This window comes from Mus musculus, chromosome 12 (assembly GCF_000001635.26).
Source record: "Mus musculus strain C57BL/6J chromosome 12, GRCm38.p6 C57BL/6J".
In the NCBI taxonomy this organism is placed as follows: domain Eukaryota; kingdom Metazoa; phylum Chordata; class Mammalia; order Rodentia; family Muridae; genus Mus; species Mus musculus.
The window spans coordinates 108,961,511-108,987,561 of NC_000078.6; the positions used below are offsets into that span (position 1 = coordinate 108,961,511).

General features: G+C 50.0%; 1 protein-coding gene across 11 annotated transcripts in view; it reads left to right on the forward strand.

The window, feature by feature from the left end:
- The window catches only part of Wdr25 (WD repeat domain 25), a 134,303-nt gene that overhangs the window by 67,359 nt on the left and 40,893 nt on the right, over nt 1-26,051 (forward strand). For 10 of the 11 annotated variants that reach the window (XR_003950025.1, XM_006515660.4, XM_011244054.3 and 7 more), the window contains one exon: nt 19,181-19,328. The exons of the other annotated variant lie outside the window; for it this stretch is intronic. Coding sequence is in view for 9 of the 10 variants with exons in the window: in XM_006515660.4 (XP_006515723.1) it covers nt 19,181-19,328 (148 nt within the window). In the remaining variant the exon portion in view is untranslated. The remainder of the gene's footprint in view (nt 1-19,180; nt 19,329-26,051) is intronic. 11 annotated transcript variants of the gene reach the window in all.

A 26,051-nucleotide genomic window follows, 5' to 3' on the forward strand; every position in this document is an offset into this window, starting at 1 on the left:
AGAAGCCAGTGGGCGCTATGAGCCCTCCTTCCTGGGGCCCTAAGGATGTTCAGAAGTGACAGCCCTGGTCAATGGTGGTGACTAGACTCTGTACTGATGAAGTAGTTATTACAACTGGTAAGCAGCGGTGCTGCTGGTGACTTATCAAAACAGCAGCTTAAAAACTACCCAGCAGCTAGAGTGTTTAACAGGGTCTTTTCCTAAAAGTGCTTGCCCTGAAGCTCGATGGACCAAGCTCAACCTCTGGAACACACATAATGGAAGGAGAGAACTGATTCCTGCAAGCTGTCCTCTGGCACGTGCTGTGATATGTCCATAAGTGTACACATACATACGTGCAAAATAAACACAAGAAATTAAAAATCAGAAGTCATGTACCATACTGGAAAGCTTTGGCTAAGAGTAAATGGCAGCAGGACTTCTGTAGTTGGCACAGGGATCATCCACACCACTCTGCAGGAGCTGCTTGGCCTTCGCCTGTGACACCTCACACTGCCATAGCTCAGGGGCTCTACCCATTACACTCTAGTCCTGATGCTTCTGACAGCTTCAGGCTGCAAGACCTCAGAAACCCATGGACATAGATGCCCTGGAAATGTCACCTGCTCTACTATCATACTTTGGGTCATTTGCTGAACTCTTATGGGAAAAAGAAATTGTGTTCACTGAAGCCACATAAGTATACAGATGAACTCAGTACTCCTTCACATCTTGGGAACTCCAGCTGATGTGGACATAGAGCCATTTGTGAGGATCCAGTACATGTTCATCCCGACGAAGGAACCTCAGTCCTGGGAATGAGCTTGGTTCAGCTGTGTGTTGTCATGGTGAGCTGGAAGACATTCAGCTGGTTCTCAACTGTTCCTTTAGACTTAGAGATTGTTTCTAATGATGAATGAGGGACCTGCAGCCCTACCACAACCGTGGAGAAGGTGCGTGACCATGGTGCGTGGACAGGTCAAGTGTATGAACTGTATGTGTGTGTGTGTGTGTATTGGGGCTTGTAGCCCATGTGGGTGGTGGGGGTTCCAGGTAGGAAGAGAGCTTTTCTTCAAGTCCCTGTAGCTCTCATGTCTGCCTTGCTGCTACTGGGGAGCCTGTGGGCATCCGGGTGCCTTTCCCAAGCGAGGGCCTGGGCCGGGGCACTCTGAATTTGGCGGTGCCTGAGGCAGTGCCTGGGTGGAACTGAGCAGTTGCAGAAGGCAGCAGAAACAGGGCTTGCAGAGGCCGTTTCTGCAGCCTAATGATTTTCAGAAACCATTTGTGAGATTGAGGTAATGTATTTCGCAGACTCAAGCAATTTACTCCTTCCCACCATGCCAAATCAGGCCATTACATCTTCTTGCTGTGTGCATGTAGCTGTTGGCACCAGGGGAGAATGGTCAAGCTCAGGGCCCCCGCCATATCTGTGCTCTCTGATTCTGGGATTGATGGGGAACAACACCTTTGAAAATGGGGTTTTATGAACACTGGAAGCCGTTAAGCAGTGGAAGCGGGGACGGCAATTTTACATTCAGTGGGATCCCAGGAATGAGCAGCAGCCGTAGAAGCTGCCAAGTGGAAACTGTTGCTTGGCTCTGCTCACAGTTCCTGCCTGTGTTGGAGTGTGAGGGCCACATCCAGTGTTACCCTCTGTGACCGCCCCCACCCCCTCTCCCCCATCCCCGTGAGAAGCTTGGGTGCTTTGCCCACGTGCCCCTGGCCTGCTTCTAGCACACTGTGCAGCCTGGACAGGTGCCTCCCACTTGGAGTGGCTGCCTCATCACCTATAAAGTCACAGCCATGTCAGAGGGTGAGAAGGGTCACGTGGGCTCTAGACCTTAGTCTGTGGGGTACCATGAGGGTCCTGAGAGGACATTTCAGAAGACAGTGGAGAGGCTGTGCAGGGGAGGAGTGGAGGTCATGCTGGTGGCAGGCTCTTAACTCAGCCTGGGAGGGGTTGGGAGTGGGGGCGGGGCACAGCCAGGAAAGCTTTAGGTGCCACGGAAACATCCTGTTGTGTCTTCACCTGGCCTGGGGAGGGACAAGTGTCTCAATTGGGATTGCGGCTGGCGAGCAGGCGAGCAGGCGAGATGAACCTCAAGTGAGGGTGGGAAGGCTGGGGAAGGTGGGGCTGGGCAGGCATGAGGGGTGGGTGTCAAGGCATCTGACATGGCTTTTGGCCTATGAGGAGAAGCTCTTGAGAGTTCTCAGCAGGGGAGATAGAATGGCTTCAGCTCAAGACTTCTTTCTTCCCTTGCTGTGAGCCATAAACTGTGGGGTGAAGGCACACACCAGCACACTGTTGCATTTCACAGTCTGTAGTTGCAGGAAAATAAAATACTTCGGATTATAACCTTTTTTGTCTTATACATTATCTTTCTGTATAGACTGGTCTGCTTTGAACTGCTTAATTCTCAGCCCCTTACTGCCAGGATTACAAATGTGCACTTCCATGCTCCGCTCCTCCTCAACACGCCCCCCCCTTCCCAGTCTGTCTGTTTCTCTGTCTCTCTCTGTTTGTCTCTGTCTCTCTCTGTTTGTCTCTGTCTCTCTGTTTGTCTCTGTCTCTCTGTCTTTCTCTCTGTATAAAATTTTGTGGTATTTAACACATTTACAATTGTGTGCAGTCAACACCATCTTTATCTCCTGAATGTTTTTCATCTCCGAGCAAGCGGGAGGATGTTTCCTCCTCACTAGGTTTTGGTAAGAACCGGGTTGATTCTGGTGAAATCCTTAAAGGCACTCAAGGTGTACCTGCTCAAGATATTATTGTCCCTGTGAGGTGGGAAGCAACACAATAGGTTTTTTTTCCCTTCAGAAGAAGGTTCAGGATGGAGAGCTTTAGGAAAGAGGACTAGTTACTTCCAAGATCAACTGCCTCCAACTGTCACCTGCTAGGGACCTGCAGGGCACTCAGAAGCAGATGTCCCCGGTGATCTCCCCACTCGGCACCTCTTGAGGACTCGCTGATGTCCTGGTCATAATCCATTTGTTTCTCTCTTCTTTGCCCTTTTACATCTTCTGGTGACATTTAAAGCTTCGTCCTGTTCTGGTGGTGATGAATAGAGAGGGTTAAGTGGTTGTGTTCTCTGTAATGGATGCTCATGTCCTTACAAATTCTGGTCCACTTTCTCCTCAGCCCTTATTCTGGGAGACCTTGCATCTTGTAGTATCAAGAACATTTGGGGAAGTGGAAGGAGGTGGTGTAAGAAGCCACTTCTCTTGCTCTTTCTGAGTGAGCAAATGTGTGACCCTGACACCAGCAGCTGGGTACCCTGCCCTTAGGAACTCCAGTGAGATTGTCCAAGTAAGCTAGAAGCCCTGCAGCCTTCCCAAGCTGTACAAGAGTCAAGAGAGGCTGTGCCTCAGTGTCCCCATCTGCAGCAGAGGAGATGGACCCCACTGCAGTCCAGTCCCACTCTTGCGCCTGAAGTGGATGGTAATAGTTTATGCATTCCAGTGTGCCCTCATGCAATCTGTGGTGTAATGACGCACCCCAGAAAATAATATCTCTATTCCCCACTGTCCTAAATAGTTCTAGGATATGGAGAAGATGTTTACTTAAGTAGTGCAATCCTGGAGTGTGTGTGGAGCAGGCGGGAGGCCAGTGAAGTGGGTGAGGTGTTGACTAAACCTCGGCACACTTCATGTTGGAAAATGGAAGCCTGAAACTGACAGGTCGGCATGGCTTTGGGTAGTGAAGCAGGGTGCCAGCTGGACAGTCCCTCTCATTGCTAGTAACTGTCAACTCTGCCACAGTGATGTCCCCTGAATGTACTGCAAGGTTACAAAAAGCAGGCAGAAAGTAGACAGCAGATGACCTGGTTTCCTGCATTGGTGTGCCCTCACCCGTGGACAGGCCCAGTGCAAACGCTGGAGAAAATGACTGTGCTGTTGCTGACTTGAAGAATCAGAGGACAGAGTGGGGGACAACCACAGCACATGTCCCCAAAGGGAGGACAGAGATTTTAGAAAGGAGGGCAAGGAGCTAGAGCCTCATATTTGATGTGAAAGTCTGATGGCCCCTTAGCCCACACGTGGGGATGCTGCTCCTCAGCCCAGTTATGGTGAATAAGCCGAAAAAGAATGTCTGTCATTTGTAGGGCAGGGCTGGGCTGGGTGGAGTCTGAAAGTGAGTGGTGCTAAGGGAGCGACCTGTTTTCTTTCTAAAATTAATACTCTTCAAAGGAACACAACAGAATTGGCATTACTACAATAGACATTTGGTATAGTCGAATATTCTACCCCAAACTATTAGGTAAAGCCAGAAACAGCAGAAAAGCAGTCTGAGTTCCGTGATGGACCAGATATTGATATCAGCTGACAAGTATTTTCAAATAGCCATCACAGATATGCTAAGGGTTTAAAGGAAATCAGCCGCAGTGAATAAATACAGGAAGTATTAGTGGAGAAGTCAAAGCTTCCAGTGAGCAAGCACAAGCACCAGCACTGAGACCGCATCTGAAGTCAAGGCTGCACTGCAGAGTGGAGGCCATGTCGAGAGGGTGGGCGGTGAAACCTGTGCAGCCCAAAAGCTATTGGATGTAGAAGACCTAGACCCCAAATGTGAAACACTAGGAAATCAAATCCCTCAAGTCCATGTAAGACTGGCAAGAAAAGCATGTGGTACAAACCCCAATTTCAGCCAGAGGAAAATGACTCTTACCCAGAGACTGCAGGACAGCGCCTCCAGAGTGCAGTCTGAACCCCAGCCCAGCCCAGCTGTGGTTCAGTGTCTGTCAGTGAAGGTGCAGTGTGTGTGCGCTGAGTGAGGGTGCAGTGTGTGTGCGCTGAGTGAGGGTGCAGTGTGTGTGTGCTGAGTGAGGGTGCAGTGTGTGTGTGCTGAGTGAGGGTGCAGTGTGTGTGTGCTGAGTGAGGGTGCAGTGTGTGTGTGCTGAGTGAGGGTGCAGTGTGTGTGTGCGCTGAGTGAGGGTGCAGTGTGTGTGCTGAGTGAGGGTGCAGTGTGTGTGTGCTGAGTGAGGGTGCAGTGTGTGTGTGCGCTGAGTGAGGGTGCAGTGTGTGTGCTGAGTGAGGGTGCAGTGTGTGTGTGCTGAGTGAGGGTGCAGTGTGTGTGTGCTGAGTGTGCTGAGTGAGGGTGCAGTGTGTGTGCGCTGAGTGAGGGTGCAGTGTGTGTGCTGAGTGAGGGTGCAGTGTGTGTGTGCTGAGTGAGGGTGCAGTGTGTGTGCTGAGTGAGGGTGCAGTGTGTGTGGTGCTGAGTGAGGGTGCAGTGTGTGTGTGCTGAGTGAGGGTGCAGTGTGTGTGTGCTGAGTGAGGGTGCAGTGTGTGTGTGCTGAGTGAGGGTGCAGTGTGTGTGTGCTGAGTGAGGGTGCAGTGTGTGGGTGCTGAGTGAGGGTGCAGTGTGTGGGTGCTGAGTGAAGGTACAGTGTGTGTTCTGAGTGAGCATGGAGCGTGTGTGTGTGTGTGTGTGTGTGTTGAGTAAATGAAGACTTTGACATTCAGTGCCACAGGTGCGCAGCACTGTGGTGGTTGTTAGAAGGTTTTCAGGGTTCCACGGGGTAACGTCTGCTAGGATGCAGCAAGGCTTGGAGGACACAGGAGCGGGAATATGCGTGTCAGGGTCTGAAAGACTATTTCATCTTAAATTAAAAACACACATAATGTTGAAGGTGGAGGAGGCTGCATTGTGTGGTTTATGGCACCCATCAATGCAATCCATGGTGCTACGGGTGAACTGTGGGCTTGGTGGGAGCACAGTTATAGTCCCATGCTGTGTGTGGAACTGGGACAGCCTCATCTTCAAGAAGGCAACAAGACATTAAGGATGTATATCCGAACCCCAGAGCAAGCACTGAAGAGATAATGTAAAGAGATAGCTAAAAGGCTAGAAGCCAAGGAAAATGGAATTCAGGTATGTTTAAGAAGGCCATAAAGGAGAACGAAGAATAAAGAGAGGGGGAGAAGGAAAACAAACAGCAAATAAAAATCTGATTCCATCAACAGCTTCATTAAATAAAGTAAATGCGACAATGAAAAGAGATTGTCAGAATGGAGTAAAAAGTCAGACTGGGAATGGTTCAGTGGTCAAAAGCACTGGCTGCTCTTGAAGAGGGTCTGGCTTTAATTCCCAGCACCCATGTGGCAGCCCACACCTGCCTGTAACTCCAACTCTAGTCTGACATGCTCTTTTCGCCTCTGTGTTGTACAAACATACATGTAGGCAAAACACCCATAAATGCATTTAAAAAAGAACATGCTACTGCTGTTGAGAAGTGGTATGGTTTGTCAGGAAAGGAACAACTAGGGTAAAGGTCAACAAACTGAATACAAAGTAGCATCCACAGCATCCACAGTGAGCTCGAAGGGCAGGGGAAGGCTGGCCAGGCGAGACGAGCAGGCCAGGAGGGTGGTGTGGCAGGGGGAAAGAGTAGATTCATCAAGAAGGTAGTGACAGGTGTGCATGCTCACTGGCCAGCAGGACAGCTGAGTGCTTGAGAAGAGTTTTCACAGAAGGAGAGCCAGCAAATCTACAATCCCAGCTGGAGACCTAACACCCTTCTTCAAACAGTTGCTTGTAGGAACTGAACAAGTCGGCCAAAGTAGACCAGAATGATCTTGCGACTCGCCTGACTGACACTCATGGAGTGCTCTACATGAGATGTGTAGGGTTCACGTGCCTCTCAGCCTCAGCTCTGCTTCCTTGAGGTTGGCACAAACCAAAGGATTTCTGATCACAGCGGGGTTATGTTGGCAACGAGTAATGACTCACCAAGCAACAGGGAGAGCTGAGGATGGTTGGCAACGGTTTCCAAGCATCCCAGAAACTTCTGAAATGTCATTTAGTGTGTATGTGTGCCTGTGTGTGTACGCATACTCTCTCACGTTCTGTTGCTCATGTGGGGATTGGGACAACTAGACGGAGTCAGTTCTTCCCTTCCACCATGTGGGTTCTGGGGATTAAACTTTGGTCTTCAGGCTTGGCAGCAAGCACCTTTACCTCCTGATCCATCTCACATTTCTAAGTATCCTGTGGAGCTCAATGCTCCTAGTTCATGAGGAGGAATAGAGACCAGGTTGTAAGAAGCCCTGCAAAATGTTCATGCAGTGGTTTTCAGATATGGAACACGGGCCATGAAGGTAAATGTATCAAAATAAGACAAGTGCTCGGTTGTGTCTGTTACTGGCTTAGCAATAGAGGAGAGACCATGGTCCTGTGATGTCCCTGAGAGGCTGAAGTGGGAATAGGAGTCAACTTCTAGCCAGGGTTTGGGGAGTGGTGGACTGGAGAAGTGTTGCTGTCACGAGCCTGCTGTCTCCAAGTATTTTACTATGTTCTAGAAGAAACTACAAAGATCTTTATAGGAATATGGAGATGGGAAACACCTGTAAAGTAACATTCACTCTGTCCAGCATCCAAATAAGAATTCCAAAGCGCTTGAAGTAGGAAAATGTGAGCCCCAAACAAGAGGCAAGCTGTGCAGAGGTCCAACACAGAAGCAGCACAGAGGAGGGGCACAGTCAGTAAACCCACGGAGAAAGGTACGCCATGTTAAACGAAGAGATATGGATGACAGCGGCCAGATGGCTTAGTGGGGAAAGGTGCTTACCAACCTGTGTTTGATCTGTGGGACCCACATGGTGGACAACTCCCGCAAGTTGTCCTCTGACCTCCACGTGTGCCATGGCTAACAAAAAACAGATGCGAAACATTATAAACAAAAAATATATAGCATGAGATTACTAGATTAGAAACTATAGGCAGGAATGTTTACAGACTCGAGGAAAGTAACACCCTACCCAGAGCAAAGTGCTGGGTAGGCATGCGCAGGCATCACAGGACATGAGTATGCTTAGAGAAAGATAATATGTAGAAATAAAGGCTATCTCTACAAAATGAGACAGGGTCTTTTACTAGATCCCCCAGGTTGGCCTTGAACTGGAGACCCTTCTGCCTCAGCTTCTGAGCACTGGCCCAGCCCAGAAGACTGGGGTTGCAGATGTGCCTCACCACACTTAGCTAAGAAATTGTTGTTATTTTATTTTTTTATTTTTCAATGTAATATTTGCATTGATTAATGCACCCCATTGGACTCACTGACCAGTCCTCCTAGGTCTGTTCCCCACTCTTGTGACTCCTCCCCTGAAAGAGAGAAGCAAAAGCAAACAAACAAAACAAGTCCAATTTGTGTTGCTTATACACTCACTGGAGCAAGCTCAAACTCCCAGTGTCCAGCCCCTTAAAGAAAACTGAGCCCTTCCCCACCTGCACCCCAACCAGAAGCCACTATCTGTGGAGAGCTACACTTTAGCATCCTTCAATTTAAGAGTTCTCTGCAGTGGCTTCCCGGCTATGCTGCTACTTTGGCAGCGGAGGTGGGTGGGGTGGGGTGGGGTGGGGGAGGTCTCTGGATAAGTGTTGTCACAGAAGTCTCCTATGACTCTCTTTCTCCACTGTGAGTCTGCAGTCATCAACACCCCTGCCAAAGTAGCTTCCTTAATCTTTATAGTCAGTGGGAGCACGGAATAAATATGGCATCCTCATGGTACTCTGTGTCACCATGTGCCATGGACCTCAGCCTAGTCTGCTATCAGTACAGACCATGGACGTTAACATAGCCCTCTGCCACAGCACAGGCCATGAACACCGTCATGACCTTCGGTGGCAGCACAGATCAAGGACATCAACTTGGCCTCTGGTGTGTGGGCCAAGGACACCAATGTGGTCCCCAGGGGCAGTCCAGCCCATGGAGATCAGCATGGCTTCAGGAGACAGCACAGGCCATAGACATCCTCATGGGCTCTGTTGGCAGCATGGACCTCAGACATCAATGTGGCCCCAGGTGGCTGCACAGGCCACTCCCATCAATGTGGCCCCAGGTGGCAGCATGACCCACAGACAGCTATGTGGCTTCAGGCACAGACTAAGGACATCTACATGGCCTTTGGTGGTAACATAGGCCATGCACATGGTAACATGACTCTCAGCTGTAGCAGGGCCACAAAAATCTTTTTATTAAAAGTGTGGTTTTTTTTTTTTTTTTTTTTTTTTTTTTTCATTCAGGAATCAGAGGTAGGCAGACCTCAGTGACTTTGAGGTCAGCTTGGTACATAACAGATTCCAGGACAGCCTTTTGTCTTACCTCTAATACCAAAAACCAAACCAAACCAAAATAAATAAATAAATAAATAAATAGAAAGAAAAAGAAAAGAAAGGAAAAAAAAGTGTGTGTGTTGGGGGGGGGGGGGCTTGTGCTGTGTACACATGTGGAGGTCATTTTAGGTGTCAGTTCTTGCCGTCCCTCCTGTTTGAGATAGGGTCTCTTATCTTGTGTGTGCCTGCCTAGTTGCCTGGCCATCCATGGCAGGAACACTGGGATTGAACCCATTATGGCTTCTACTTTTACATTAGTTGTTGGGATTCAGACTCAAGATCTCATCCATGTGAGGTGAGTGCTGTGCCCACTGAGCCATCTCTCTCGCTTGGAAAATCTTAAAAGGGGAAAAAGACACACTATCCAGAGGAACCCGGATAATCTCAGATGATAGAGACACTCCCCTTTAAACACTGAAATGGGAAACTCACAGCACTGCAAGTGAACACTTGATGCTATCAGCATAAAAACACAACCCTCAGGGTTGCAGCAACGGCTCGGTAGTTAAGGGCACTGGCTGCTACTGCAGGGGACCTACATTCAGTTCTCAGCAGCCACATGGTATCTTATCACCATGAAACTCCTGTTCCAGGAGACCTGATGCCATCTTCTGGCCCCCCCAAGGCACCAGGTATGCATGTGGTGCACAGGTGTATGTGCAGGCAAACCCTCATATATATAATAAATAAGGAAATAAGAATAGAAAAAAAAAAGAAAACACTAATTAAAAAACAAACATGACTCTCACCTCAGTGGGAATAATAGTTTATCATTGAGCTAAGAACAAGCATGCCTATGGCCTTGGGACACAGGTTCAGGTCACCCCAAATCTATGTTCCCACGAGACTGAATTTTTATGGTAACAAGACAGTCATAAGTCAAGACACTTTCCAGGTGCGTTGGTGGAACACCATGTGAACAGGCTGCAGCAAGGCAGAGAAGTCTCTGTGCTAGTCTTGCTTCGTCTCAGGGCTGCTGAGAGCTAGTGATCTGTCACTACAGTCCAAAAGGTTCTACCAGCTACTCACAGGCTGTCCGGTCGGTCGCATGGAAACGGGAAATGGAGCCTGGGTCTTTAACCTTCGGCCCCTTTCAGTTACTGAAGCTCTAACCAGTGACTCAGGCTTGCAGAGGGCTCAGAGTAAGGTGAGGTCTTTCAGGAGCCTTTGCTTACAATCCCCAGCGAAAGGCCTTGAAAAGACGAAGGCAATACTTTTCTCAGACACTCAAAAGCCAGTGGGAACTTTTCACCGGGAACAGGAGTCCTTGAGGCAGAGGGGAACTGACGCTGAGTGGGATTCTCCATCTGTCCTGGAAAGGTGGGTGCAGGACGGTGAGCGCACGTGGCATTGCCAGTGCTTGTCCCCACTCACAAGCCAGCTCCGGTTGCATTTTACCATAATGCAGCGGACACACGAGATGAAAGATGGGGAAACGGAGTGCGTTGCTTTCTTACGTCATGAGGGAAGTGGTGGCGTGACTTGAGGGTAGGTCAGAACAAGTCACAGATGTGTGCTGCAAACCTTAAAGTGGCGGATAGTAAGACAATGCTTGTCTTTGGTTTTCCTAACAGTGGGAAGTATATAGTGGAATAACAGAAGACTGAGAAGGGTGCACAGAATGAGGGGAAATACCAGGCAGGTAAACCACACAAACGTCAACCTTAAAAACAAGTGGGAAGTCTAAACACCGCACTTAAAAGACGACGAGTGTTTGGATTGAAAGGCAACACACAACTATCCAGCGCCTGCAGGAAACTCACCTTAAATATAAAGCAGGGAAAGGTTAAGTGGAGAGGACGGGGAGATAAGCAAGACTAACAGTAATAAAGGAACGCCCGCCTGGCTGTATAAATATCAGGCAAAGCAGGTTTCAGAGCAGAAGTATTACAGGGATAAAGAGAGTCATCTTATAATAGCAGGAGGGATCAGTTCATCATATCACATCCCCCAAGGTGCACAACAGCAGCCACGTAGATATTTACATACACACGGAACGAGAGCACTCGAAAACACACGAGCAAAGCCGCCAGGACGGGATGTACGGACAGTAAAACCCACCAATGGCCTGGAGTTTTCCAGTCCTTTCTCAATAAACTGTAGATCACACAGACGGAAAACTAGACTAGATTTGGAGGACTGGGACAGCACTGTCGCTGGCCAGCCTGATTGACAGCCATGCGACCCTCCGCATCACAACAGCAGAGTGCAGATTCCTTTCAAGTGCACCTGGATATCCACCAAGATAACCATGGTGTGGCCGTCAAACAAACTGGCTGGGACGCGCAGAAAGATTGAAGTCTTTCCCAGTTGATTTCCTAGGACAGGAGTAAGTGAAAGAAAAAAAATCAGCAATGCAGATAATTGGAAAGTTCCCTAATATTTGGAAACTAGACACATTTCTAATGGCTGAAGGTCCAGTTTGGGGTGTGGTCAGCACTTGAGAGTCTTGGGTTCTCCCCCCAGCTTCACTACAGACAGAACAAAGTGGCACTGAGCCTCTAGGCAGATACTGTTGTAGGGAGTATTCTGAGGTGGTGCAGACCAGCACGGCTGCAGCAGCTTTGTAGCACCGGGTACTTGAGTTTTTAGAGGAAATTTTCCAGTGATCCCAACTTCCAATCACACACTAGGAAAGGCCAAAACCCAGTAAATGATGGAGAGCAGAGTGGACAAAATAGAGGGGAAGGACGCCGCAAAGAAAGTCAGCTATTTAAAATAATGCCCTTTTTGGGTTTTTTTGGCAAAATTTAAAAGCTGAGTTTAGCATGCTTGTTGCATTTACGACCCACGTGGGAGCGTATGTGTCATGGTGCACATGTGGCGGCCAGAGGATAACTTTTCAGGCATTGTTTTCTCCCTCCACCGTGGGTTCTGTGGATTGAACTCAGGTCATTGCACCAGCACTTTTGCCCGCAGAGTGATCTCTCTAGCCCAAACTGATTTTATTTTTATTTGCTCTGCACCCCAAACTGACCTTTAACTCCCAGCCATGCTCTTGCCTCAGTCTCCTCTGAGGGTGGAATTACAGGAGCCAGTTACCACGCCCACCTCAGGAATGAATGTTATAAGCCTTAGCTAGAATCAAGAATGTAGAGAAAAGACACAAATTACCAATATGAGAGATGATTAGAGTGAGCTAATTATAGATGCTAGGGGTATTGAAAGGATACAGAGGCAATGCACGATCAGCGTGCGCTAATGAATGCCACAGCTTAGGTGACACGAAGAATCCCCCAGAAGACCCTAATAATAAAAGCTTACCCAAGAAGAAACATATCTCATAGCCATGGAAATAATTGAATTTTTAGTTCAAACTGTTCCCACAAGGAAAACTCGAGGCCCTAATGGCTTCACTAATGAGTTCTAACAAACATCTAAGGAGAGAGAGAGAGAGTACCCGTTGGCTGTAGGTCGGCTTACACGTACCTCTGCCACCCTCAATTTCTCTCCTGAAGTCCTAACCTCTGGCATCTCACAACATAACCATAGATGGAGATTGAGTCTGTAAGAGGCAGTCTCTGGTGGAGTGACTGGTGTGCACACAGGGGGGTCTGGAGACAAGCATGCATGGAGGATGACTGGCAGACATGAAGGCAGTACTTAGGCATAGAAAGAGCTGCCAACAGACCCTACTCCTGTAGCCCTCAGTGGGCATCTGTTGTCCAAGCCACTCACTTTGGGGGTGTTGTTACAGCAGCTACCCTAGAACTATTCTGGTATGTCAAAGTGGAGGAATACCTCACGAGTTCTCCTGACATCAAGACAAGACCTAACAGCAGCAAGCATCCATCCCATAGCTCTCATGAGCTGGCACAGCTTTTTGTCAAAGCTCTAATTTTAATTATTTCAAACCTTACTTTTAATGATGGCTCTGAAACGCTTTAATCTCCCTTGTAGCCCACCACCCACCAGGGGAAGTGGAAAAGAAAGGATATGGGGGAAGTGGACCTGTTCAGAAAGGTTCTTTAGGGCAACTCTAGTCTGTGATGTCTGGAAATCGTCAGTTTAGTTCATAGGTTAGCAGGCAGCAGCAGCTCAGTCCACTCACAATCACTTCACAGATAGATCAACAGTCCAATTCAGTAGAGTCCCGTTAGTAGCAGCAGCGACACGACCTAGCAGAGATAGTCAGGCCTCAGCCTTGCCTGGAGTCAGCAGGAGGGACACCAGGAGAAGTTCTCTGTGGTGCCTCTCTCAGGGAAAATCATCAAAGACTGGAGACCCTTAAGTGTAGCATAGCTAGCTGTACCAGCAAGCAAAGCTCTGTCTCCATCGTTCTGTAGAGTCCTATTTATACCCTCCAGACGTCACGTGTCCTTCACGGACCTTGCCTCAGCTCGGGTTTTGCCTCAGCACGTGCATGCAGTCAGCCCGAGTCCTCGGAAGTGGCAAGAAACTGCAGCACACCACCAAATGTTTTGGTGTGTATCTCTCTATGGAGTCCTGACAAATGCAGCTCAATGACACAATGTAAGGCGGACCAATACATGTGTGCTGGTAGCAAAGAATCCTTCATCATGGATTATTTCACATGCTTGCTTTGGTAGGCTATCCTCTCTCCTGTGTCTGCTTTAGTCAGATGTTCCTTCTCGAGTCTGTCTTAGTGATTCACACCTGTGTCCACTTTCACATGTTTGCCCCAGCAAAACACCATCCAACTGACTTTCCAAAGAACCCTCAAGTTTCCACTTCACAGAACTTTAGCAAATCCATCCAACTATGCACTTAAAATATCATGACTAGGCAGGATCGGTCCCAGGAATGGGAGCTTGGCTTGGGCTTTGAGGATCAGTCAGAGCAGAGCAGCTCTTGATGATGGAACCCTAGCATTAGTGAGTAACTATGAAGAGAAAGCCAGTAAGACCATTTCAGTAGATGGATTCTGGCAAATGTCTACATTCATTCCTGATCACATATGTTTGTTTGTTTTGTTTTTTTTAAAGCAACTTTCAGGGCCAGTACAGTGACCCAGCCAAGTGAAAACACTTGCCTAATGGTTAAGTTTGAGGCCCAGGATTCACATTTGAAGGGGAGAACCAACTGCCCAAAGTTGTTCTGTGACCTCTCATGGCGTACATGCTCCTGGACTCAACACATGCTGATCACTCGACAGATGTAACACACATACACACAGAACAGCTTTTTTAAAAAAAACAACTTTGAGAAAACAGAAGAAAGGGGTCTCTCAACTGATAAGGGCTTTCTACAAAGACAGCTCAGGCAACATACTCGGCTGTGTAAAAGAATGAATGGTGTGTGTGTGTGTGATGTGTTTGTCTCAATGGGAGTGTATGTAAAAGACTGGAGTGTGTGTGTCTTAATAGTAGGGTGTTTGTCTAGCATGTACAAGACTCTGAGTCGTGTCCCCCCCCCCCCCCCCCCCCCGTGCTGGAGAAAAGACAGACTGCTTTTCTTTTGTGATTCGGAGCAAGGGAAAACTGACTTCTCTTCCTGTGTCTCTTTGGCCCGGCCGTGGAGATTACAGCCCGCGCAAGAAAGCAAAGGAGGATGAAAACTGTATTTGCAGATGACACAGGAGTCTGTGGGAAAACATTGCCACTGGGTTCTTAACACACCTAAAACTAAAAAGTGACTAAGGGTGCAGAATTCAAGGCCAGTGTAGAAAGTGGATTACGTTTCTATGTGTTAGAGTTGAACAGTCCAGAATTTAAAAAAATGCATCTGCACTAGCCCCTAAACTCATCAGGAGTCCATTTGACAAAGATGTGTCTGAGCTTCACAGCCATGCTTCACATAAGATGCCCAGGACCTGGATTCCCTACTGTGCCTTACCAGTGTGCTACGCAGCCAGCTTGGTTTATTTCCATCTCAGTCTGTGATGAAAGCAGGCCTGAGCTTTGAAACACCCCAGGAAAGGTTCCTCCGGCTCCTGTGCACAAATGGGCTGCTCATGTCCCCTTGGCAAAGGAAGGCACGAACTGTGTGGACTCCTAGGGAGCTGTGAGTTAGGGAGTGGTCTGGCAGAGTGTTTTTTGGAGCAGCAGGAGCTGGTGAGTCAAAAGCTACTGCCACTGGATCTCAAAGCCAGCACAGCCACCCCCAGAAATGTGACAGTCAGTTGTCCCTAGGTGTGGACATAGGGGAGACTCTTATTTGATTTTCTTTTTCTGTCTTTGAAAAATATATTTTGTTGGACTGTGCTTATTTCCCATGTAACCCGAGAAACAACCATACCATAGTAATACCTACCCCGCGTGCCACACACACGCTTTAGAGTTTGAGTTCTTTGTAAGGAGAGTGTATTTCTCTCAAAACAAGCAGCAGGGCCTATAGGCTGGCTCAGTGGGTAATGGTGCTTGCTGCACAAACCTAGCCACTGAGTTTGATCTCTGGAACCATTGGTGGGCTGAGAGAACTGTCTGTCAGAGTTGTCCTCTGACCTCTACACATTTCCTATGACATGCATATGTCCCCTTTCAATAACTTAAATAAAATGCAAACAAAACCCAAACCAAAAGGCAATCAAGAACATTGCCTGAGGCCGAAGCAATAGGCTGGGCCGTCCTCAGAGACCCCAGACAGCTGCAGTGGCAGTGGCAGTACTGGTCGGTGACACAGACACTCAACTCTACTGTGTTTTTCCCGTCATGTTCTTGTCAGATGTGTGGCTTTGGTTGGACACACAGACCGTGCTAATAATTGTAGCTAATACATGGAGTCATCTCAGAACAGTCTACAGGAGACTGGGCTCCTTAATCCTGTGAAGGCAGTTTGGGATCTCTAATTACTTGGTTGAAAAAAGGCAGACACTCAGGGCTGTGGCAGTGTTTGGGAATGAATCTTTAAAGCCTGACAGTGAACATTCAATTCAATTAGGAAGACCAATTGGCAAAGATTCCTCTCGCCTTCACCCTTGATAGCAAGCTGGGACTGACTGGTCCTCTTGGACTCTGCTCCTCTGCGTCATCAGACAGGTGTGTAGCTGTGCCTCCCAGGGGCTGTCATTACTGTGTACCACCTGTGTGTCTCCTTAGACCCAGGCCAATGCAGGACACCCCTACCCAAGAAGCATAGCACACTGTCTAAGCTTTCTTCTGCCTCGTTCCTTTCAGCCCTCCCGGGCTCCCTGCTCTCTCTGTCTGCTCCTCATTCCTCCCCGACTCCTTTCTCTTCCACTCTGTCCTTTTTTCTCTTCCCTCCTCACTAACTCAGCCTCTTATTGCACGTAACGAAAGGTCTAGAAGTAAGTCTGTGTTATATACACCCTAAGACATAAGGGCAGGGGTGCGCCTGACCTTCCCCTCTCACGACCTGCTTTCTTCACTCAGCGCTGACCTTCCGTGCCTTCCAGCTCACTTCTCCCAGAGCTGGCCATTCCCCCTTGCTGCTCAGGCCTGAGGCCGAAGGCAGTCCTGGCCTCTCTCTTCTCTTTACTGGTTTTACTCCAAGAGGTTCCTGTTGCTTCTGACTCCCATATAGACCTCTTCCTTCCTATTGCTGCCTCCAGCTTGAATTCCTACACAAGTCCCCACTCTGTCTCCCTGTCTCTTTTGCCGGTAGGGCAGGCAGTTAAGGGGGTCCTGTAGACTGGGGCTAGGAGACCTTGGACACTTCTTCAGGAGAGCCTGGACTCTCTACTGCCCATAATACGCTCTCTGGCCACATCCTGTCTTGCCATATCCTGCTCACCTCTCTGGCCAGCCTGGTCTTTTTGCAACTGTCTACTCAGGAAGGACCTAACATGGCCACCCTGTGGATCTTTGCTGTTGACCGTATACCCCCTTCCTAGGTGACCTTGAGACATCAGCCTCAGTACCTGGAGCTCTGTTCTGCTTGTGTAGGACCTGTCATTCTGGCTGTTTCCTGAGAGCCGAGGCTGGCCGGATGCTTGTTGAATAAATAAATGTGAGAGCTTCACAGGGCAAACCATTTGGATACTGTTGCTTCAGAGCCCCTCTGCTGCCCCTGCCTGCATGTACCCTCTCAGAGGAAATACTGGCCATCCAGAGAGGTGGCAGCCATCCTAAGCTCCCAGCACCCAGGAGGCAGAAGCAGGGGGATGTCTGTGATTTCAGGGCCAGCCTGGTCTACAGAGCTAGTTCTGGACAGACAGAGAAATCCTGTCTTGAAGAACCAAAACCAAAGCAAAACAAACCCAAACCCCCCCCCCCCAACCCAAAAAACTCAAAACCTACCACATAAGGTAAAATGTAACAAACTTTGCCCCGCAGCCAGGGGTCACTCAGCAGCCAGGGGTCACTCAGCAGTCAGGGGTCACTCAGCAGCCAGGGGTCACTCAGCAGCCAGGGATAACTCAGCAGCCAGGGATAACTCAGTAGCCAGGGATAACTCAGTAGCCAGGGATAACCCATGCTGCTGGGCAGCTGGCTTGCTGTTTCCCCCCTGTGGTTTCTCTAGAGTCCTCCTCTCTGGCCTGGCCTGGCCTGGCCTGCTCCGCCACAGCCGTCAGGAAGCCCTGGGTAAGAGGCAGAGCACTGTGCACAAGGTGGGCTGCAGTTTGTTTCTTCTCTCACCTGTCTTGTGAACAAGTGGGCTCCTTCCACCCTCTCTCCATGTGAAGAACGGCAAAGTTTCCTTGAGCCCCCCAGGACCAGAAGTTGGGGTTTATTCTCAGAAGCAAAATTGCTAGGTTGTACAGTAACCCTTGAGGTTCCTGGGAATCCCCAGGCTGCAGTCCATCATGGCTGCCCTAGCTTATCTTCCTGCCGGCAGTGGAGGGGGTTCTGACTTCTCTGCATCCATGCCAACACGTGCTATCTTTGTTTTTGTTTTTATACTAGCCAGCCTAATTAGTGTGATGCTCTAGTTCATGCTTCTTAGAAAACAACATCATACTTTGTAAATGCGGCTCGTCCTATGCACTCGGTGTCTGTCGGCCTCTTCCTGTCTAACCATGTGAACCCTGCAGAGTTACCCTGGCTCAGTTAATCTTCCCATCAACACCGTTCTCGTACATAGTTCTGAAGCAGCAGCCACGCTCTGTGCTCCGCTGCTCTGCCACTCTGCCCTCCACTGCCAGGCTGCTGGCTGCTCCTCCTTTGTTTTTTCTGTGTTTTTAAACAGAACCACTGCTGCTTCTTGGTTTTCATTCTTTTCATTTGGAGACCTAGCTCCTGACCCCTGCTATGGAAGAAAGGAACAGGTGGGGGGGGGGCTCCCCGCATTCTGTGATGGCTTCTCATGACCCTTTGTTTGCTTAATTAGACATTTACATAGTCACAGGAAACCTCTCAGAACTCTGGCTGCATTTTGAGAGCCTTCAGGGCTTGGCAGGCAGTTAGTTCACCTGCCGTGGGAGCTGCACTGGGAACAGGTTTGTGGAAGCGCGAGGGTGTGCTTGTTTGGGCTTTTCTCTTACTAAGGAAGCCTGGTTAGCTAGTGCCAGGGAATCTTGTTTCAGAACGCCAGAACCTGCACGCCCCAGCCAGCAGCCCTTCTGCTGCGTGTGCTAAGGAACTGACTCCAGCCTCACTCCTATCTGGGGTGGCTGTCTTCGTTTCCAGTTCATGGAAGGGGAGACTGAGGCCCAGTGATGTGGAGCCACTGGGTCTGTCACATGACTAGCAGTGTGTCCTCTCCACCCTGCAGTGTTGAGCAGGACCAGGCCTGCCAGCTGTGGCGCTGTAGCTCTGTGCCTGGGACTCGTAAGCCGCTTGCAGGAGTCAAGTGTGTACTGGACATCCTCCCAGGAGCCTCATCCCCGTGGAGAGCCAGGATGAGGGGGAGGGGAAGGTACCCCTTGCTTAAGAAGAGGTTACCACCGCCCCCCCCGCCCCCCCCAGCTCCTTGAGCTCTGAGGCTGGCCCCTTTCTGGGTCTCAGTCAACTATGGTCTGACTGGGTGCTCTCTCCATTCCAGGACAGGTAGCAGACTGTCGAAGGCAGGGGCAGGACTGTGTCGATGTGGTCAGCAGGTAGGAGCGGGTGTGAAGGCTGAGTGGAGACAGGAGATGCTGTTTCCTTAGCCCTGGAGAAAGGAGACCTGTGCTTTGCTGTGAGGAAGAGAGACTCTAGCTGCCAGTTAGATGTGAAATTGTGGGACCCCAACCTCCTGGGGTTCCTTCATCACGGTGACTGGTGCTGCCTGTCTTTGTTTCCCTTGCAGGTGTGGAATGCTGTGGACTCGGGACACTGCCTGCAGACCTACTCTGTGCACAGTGAGGCAGTAAGGGCTGCACGGTGGTCTCCCTGTGGCCGGCGCATCCTCAGTGGTGGCTTCGACTTTGCCCTGCACCTAACAGACCTTGAAACAGGTGTGTCCTAACGTCCTAACTGTCTCTGGTCAGCCAGCAGCCCCCTCACTGGGGAAGCCTCCTCAGCGGGTCCTGACTGCAGACTGTCTATGGTGACGGTGTGGCAGAGGCCTCAGGACATGCCTACGGGCATGCAGATCATTTGCCAGCAGCACCACAGCTGTCTACAAAGCATTGGAAGCAGTCCTCTGCCAGTCAGCAAAGGACAGAGCCAAGGTTGTCTCAGCACCAAGCTGTAGGGCCGGATAAAGTGGCAGCTTTTTAATCAACTTCTGCAGTGTAATTGGGACCAAAATATCACGGTGTCCTTTTGTTGGCATTAGTTTAGAATCCCTGTCAGCCCATGTGGGGGAACTGAGTCTTCAGAGGGGTTCTTCTCTGTGTAACCCTAACATGCAGCTGGGCGGGGCTGGGGTCATGTGGGCAGATCCTCAGGAAGCCTCCATCAGGTAGGGAAGGGAAGAGAAGCCAGCTAAAGCCGCCTACCCAGGCAAGCTCTATGCAGCAGTCCTGGCTTGGCCCATTCACTGACAGCAAGGGAGACAGCAAGGGGACCATTGGACACGGCGTCTAACCTACACTGCTGAGCTCAGAGCAAGCTTCCTGGGCTTTTCACATGGCCTTTAGAATTGTCATTATGGCTGTCAGCAGCAGTGGGTGCCATTTTCTAGGTGAGAAAAAGGTCTAATGCCTGACAAATTAGAAAGCCATGGCAGTCGGCAGGTAGATGACAAGTTGGGGACTGCAGTGGATCATGATCCTGTTTGTGTTACAGCTATGAGGACCTGGAACTGTAGCTGGTATCATGTGACATGTGGCTCAGTGGAGGGGAGATGAGGAGCTGTCCCATCAGGTGTCCCGTCAGATGGGGGACCAGGGAAGGCAGCATGCTGACAGGGCTCCAAGGGGCCCTTGTGTGAAGGGTAGCTAGAGAGAGGCATGGCCCCATTTCTGAGAGCTGACATGCAGTAGGGCGTGGTCAAAGGCACGCCATCTGCCTTGGCTGGGAACGGTGTCTGCGTGGGGGCTCATGTACTGAGGAGTTCTTTTCATTCCATACATTGTTACTTAGTATACACCCACTGTGTGTGAAACCGTGTGAAGGTATGCTGGATGTCTTTTGTCCCCAGAGAGGACACAGTTGATGGGTTGTTTGGAGCAAGCCCAGCCTCAGGGAAGACCTCTGGCCGCTAGGCGAGGCCTCTCCTGTGAGGATAGTTGCCAGTTTCTGTCACTATCCTGGCAAGCATGTGTCCTCGAGGGTGTGGCCTTCTTGGTGGTCTCTTTGTCTATTGCTTGAACAGAGCTGGCTCACATCTGTACAATTGGACAGCTGAGGCTGTTCCCTGCTGGGTCCTCCTATCCTGAATAATGAAGCTCCCAAGGGCTGGCACACCCGTCTCTGGCCCCGTGTCTCGCTAGGACCACTCTTAGCATGTGTGCAGCCCGTGGCCTTGGTCTGGTTCTCACTAGTCTTGTTCTTTCTCTTCCCCAGGTCTGATCTTCCATTTCCTTCCTCTGCCTCTCCCGCCCATGGTCATTTGGCTTTTTCATTTCAATCTAATTAGAGCGCCCTGCCAGGAGAAGGCAGCGTAGGGCACTCTCTCTGCAGTGCTCTGGGAATTAGTCACTCGGTGCCCATTGTCATTAATGGGAATTTGGTGCCAAGGCCATTTATCCTGGTGTCCTCAATCAATACAGTTAAAAATCTGTGGATTCTAAACTGTCAATACCCGGCCTGAAATATGGAGGGCCAGCACCATTTTATCTCGTTAATTTATAGTTCTGACGGGCTGTTGGCTTACAGAACAGCCATGAATCAACACTTAATCAAATCTGCTCACAGATTAATTATTTTTGGCGCTCCTGTTTCCGTCTGCAATCTCCCTAACGAACGTCTCTGCTACATTAGGCACAGGCGGCCTCAGGGAACACTGGCAGATACCACCCAGGCCCTGAGTGTCACTGGCTTTGTTCGTGACCTGTCCTGCATACCAATCAGCTAGTCATCTCCTCAGAGGCCCTCTGGAGCTTTCTCAGCTCTGAAGGCTCCTCTTGCAGATGTCAGCCCCTCAGAGTTGCTCTTCTTGGTGGTGGGTGGCAGCTCCTCTTCTCTATCTGGGGTCTGAGGTAGGTGTGCTGACCCCACAGTCTAGCCCTCTGAAGAACTCTAGGAAGTCTTGGCTAAGGCCATCCCCCCTTCTCTCTGGGATGCTTAGTGTCCTGACTGCCATTACAGATGGTTGTGAGCCACCATGTAGTTGCTGGGATTTGAACTCAGGACCTTCTGGAGAGCAGTCGGTGCTCTTAACCACTGAACCATCTCTCCAGCCCCCCTTGATGACTTTCTTGAGGTCATCCAACTGTTGGTGACAGCTGGATGTAGCTTGGGCTTATGGGGCTGGCAAAGGTATCTTGTCAACACATGGACTAGTGTGCCTTCCCACACCCCTCCCTGTCCTGGACAAACTAGCTTGGCCTAACTTTTGGCAGAGTGCTTGGCTGTCTCCAGGCAGTGTCTCAGCATCTACAGAAAACAGGCTCTGGGAGGATGGAGTGCCTGCAGGATCTTGACTGACCTCTCTGATTGAGTGGCAAGCTGAAGTATGCTTCTTGAGCTGTGGACAGCTATGTTCCAGCAGGAACAGGGCTAGCCCTGACAGTTTCAGAGCTCTTGGTATAGGAAGAGTGAAAAGTGTCCATATGAAGGCCGTGGCGAAGAGGCTTGGAGGAGAGACCATTCGAGAAGGCTCTGTCAGGCTAAGCCTCTGAAGTGCCACTAGCTCCCATGGGTGCTTGAAGCAAGTGGTGTGCCGCAGCCAGGGCCTCTGTAGGTCTTCAAGCTGTGTGGCACACTTGGGTTTCCCCAGCACACTTCAGGAAGACGTTTAGTGCCCCTGAAAACCACAAAGGAAACAGTGAGCGCTGGCTGTTGCAGCCCCCAAGGGGTAGGCTTGTTCTCAGACTGGCATTTGTGTCTGTTTGCCACTGAGGGCTTCTCCAGCAGGGTTCAAATTGATGATGGTCCCTGGCTACTGTCCTTCAGGTACACCTTTGCCCACCCCCACCTTTTTTAGCCATGTCACAAGACCCTTTCTTTAACCCCCTTCTGCATGTGTCTGCCATCTGTGACCCCTTCTCCTGGAAACTAAGCATCCTTTCACTGGCTCCCATCTAGGGAGGGCTTCTTCATCTTCATAAAGCAGTTCTTATCCATAGCTAGGACACTCATGCCAGCCCTCCTTATGAAGAAGATGACACCAGGCCCTGGCACGATTTTATTGATTGAAATGGGCTTACAGTAGCCATGTTTCTCCTCTGTGTGGGCAGCAGCCATCAAGGAACAACTGGTTCTTCTTAGGTTAGGCCCCCTTTGTTGACTGGCCCCGGATCTGAACTCAGTCAGGCCATGTTTGATGTTAGTATGGTGGCTTATGTGTTTCAACAAAGCTGCTTACAGCCAAACACAGCTGGTTTGCAAGCTAACTCCCCACCTCCTAATTTTAAGAAATGCAGTTTTGTCCAGCTTGATAATTGAAAGTGGCTGGGCTTGGAAGGAAAAGAATGGCAGCTGCCAGCTCCTGCAGCCACCATCCATGTGGCCGTACTGTCTGTCAGGTCCAGGGCTTGCTTCTGCTCTTCTGTGTCTGCTCTCACACCCACCCCTGAAGGGCAGTTTTGAGCATGGCTTTGCAGTAAGGCTGTCAGGCTCTGAGCCCAGAGCGTGCCAGTGGGCATGCAGACAAGGCCTACCTGGCCCTCAGCCCGCATCCTGCCTGGCCTCTGCCCCCTTGCCCGCATGGCCCTGATCCTGCTGCACAGAGGGTGATTTGAACGTTAGCAAGCTTCTTTTCTCCTTAACTTTGAGTCAGGATGGTTACATTTACAGCTGGCTGAATACTTCCCAGAGGACGCTGTAACGATATTGATTTTAGCGAGATGAGTCATATGCCTGCTGCCTGGGAACATAGGCTCAATTACCACGGGCCAACAACACAAGCTTTTCCCTGTCAACATTTTCCCTACATGTCCCTGAGTCTGTGGCTAGGAACAAAGAGCCACGGAGGAGGAAAGGTCACGAGTCGCCGGTGGGTCTGGAGGTGGGATGCAGACAGAGGGACTCTGGGGTCAGACGAGCCAGTCAGTGTCTGTGTGGCTGGCCGTAGGGCCAGATGTCCTCTCCCTCACCAGACTCCCTTTCCTCAGCTCCGAGATGCAGATTAGTTCCTGCCCTTACCCAGGATTGCTGTGTGACAAGTGCAGGATCCAACCAGGCCTGCGGGGATAAGCTTACTGTACATGTTGGTCCCCCTTCCCACGTGTGACCTCAGAGTAGCATAGCCAAGGTGAGCTCCCTGCAGGGGGCATGGTCGTCCCTTCTCTTTCAAAGGGATCAGTACTTGGGTTTCACTTCATCTGAAGTGCCATTGATGAGTCAGGAGTGGTCTGGGAGCCAAACATGCTGAGTGAAAATGGAGGTGCATAGGCCCCGACTCAGCATTAGGCTGCCAGATGTTGTCACCCTGGCTACAGGAGGGGCTGCCCCAGGTAAGCTTGATTTCTATCCCAGCGCTCAGTGGTTGCCTGCCTGGGTCACCCAGCCCCTCAGTGGTACTGGATGGAGAAGCTATGGAAGTGGTAGTGTTTGGAGAGTGAGTACTCAGAGTTTCTGTGGAACCCTTGAACCATGGCTTTGCTTTAAAGGACGGTTTATTCTAGGGCTGTGGATTGAACTTGGAGCCTCAGACTCATAAGCAAGGACTCTGTGCTGACACCCCCCCCCCCAAGCCCAGAAACATAGTTTCTATTTGTATCATTATCGATCCAAAAGGGAAAAGAAGTAATTTTTCTTAACTCCAAGAAGATCCAAACAGTTTTTATACTGGTTGAGCTCATTATAACCAGATCAATACAGCCAAGTGCCAATGGATTACATATTTTAAAGCTCAATTTCCTATAAGCCTGCAGTGAATAAACAGAAATTCCTATAACAAGCAGACAAGCAAGATAGTCCCAAGGTGAAAGGTCTGTTACAGCTAGCCCAAGAAGAAGCCCCGCCCAGGGGGAGAACTGATAGACAGGCGACCGTTTGGGGGAGGTGAGAGAGTGCCACGGATTCCAGGAGAAAGACCTTCACCTCAGAGCGGCCAGTGCTCTTGGTCAAGCTTCTCCTTGCTGACTTATCTCCCGCCTTTCCTTTCTGCAAGGCTCCTCAGCAAAGGTGCAAGGCAGCCCAGGCCTGCTGTGTTCTCCAGGCCTCCCGGGAAAGCCCAGCAGTCATTAGTCTCTTAAGGTTCCCATGGTTAAAACCCAGCATCCCTTGGCTTTAGCTTTTAATTTAACCACAGATGAATTCAATAAGTTAGGGTTTAATTTTTCAAACAATAATGGCCCTCTTTGGTTGCTTCCTCCAGAGTGTTTTGCATAGCACTTAACGTTGAGTCCTCCTACCTGCCCGAGATGGCAGTGAAGGACCAACGAAGAGCCGGTCCAGGCCATGGGTCTGTCCGGCTGTCAGCTTATCCATCACCCTGCCTGTCTCCAGCATCCAGCTGGTGACGGTGGTGCTGTGATGCTGATTTCTGAACTGAGTCCTTGAGCAGAGTGGTTTCCTCTAGTGTTTCCCGTTAGGTACCTGCTAGCTTATTAGGAATATTTTAGCTTCGGGTCCCTTTAACAAAGAGGAAAGCAAAGTCCCAGCTCTTAGAAGTAGGAAGTGTACTCGACAGCCTCTTTCTAAGTGGAAAATTTTAATCTTTCAAAGACAGATTTTCTGCATCTTCGGGAGCTGAGGGAAGTGTGCTTTTCTGTTTTTTCTTGTTGGCGGGAAAACGTCAGTCATCCAACAGCTCAGCCCCCCACCCCCTTCTCTGTCGTCAGCAAGGTGCGTCATCACCTTCACACAAACATCTGTTGCCGTTTCAAATGAACATGGCTGGCCCTACACTGTGCTCCGAGGACCCAGGAACGCATCTGCTCCCCTCAGGGAGAGTGTTCCTTTGCTTTGGGTCTGAGGATGGGCAAGTGAGCTCCAGATCTGGGGGTGCAGAGAGGAAGAGACTCTCCCCATTCCATTCAGTGGCTCACTTGCTACCTGTCTGCCAGCTGGGTGTCTGCTCCCTGACTGTAGCCTAAGAGTATGGCCGAGGTTCTGGAGAGATGGCCCAATGGGTAGCGCGCCTGCCTCTCAAGCATGAGGACCTGATTTGGAACCCCGAACTCATGTCAAAGCCAGGTGAGGCAGCTCCTGCCTTAATCCCAGCCCTGAGGAGGCAGAGGCAGAGGCAGGCAAGCGCCCGGACCTGCTGCTGGCTAGCCAGTCTACTGTAACTCATGGGCTCCAGGTGCTCAATAAGTCAAGGAAGACACTGAGCATTGGCCTCTGGCCTCCATACTCTGCATGTGCAAACATACACTCACAAAAAGGGGCGGGGAGAAAAGCTTGGGTCGTGAAAAACTAAGATTAAACTGGAGAAAAGGCACGTCCCAGTTAGGTTAGCTCACTGTGCAGTGCTTGTCTGAGGGCGGGGTGATCTAACAAGGCACCCACAGTCTGCTGCGGTCCCCGAGCAACAGTGCAACACAGAACAAGACGAGAGCCTCGGGTTTAAAAGGCTGTCTTCCTTTCTCTACAGCCACGCTCCTAAATCTGTGATCACAGCTCAACAGGGTCACGTAACTAAGTGTGGGGCTGTGAAACATTCAGCAGCTGCTAAGGGGTTC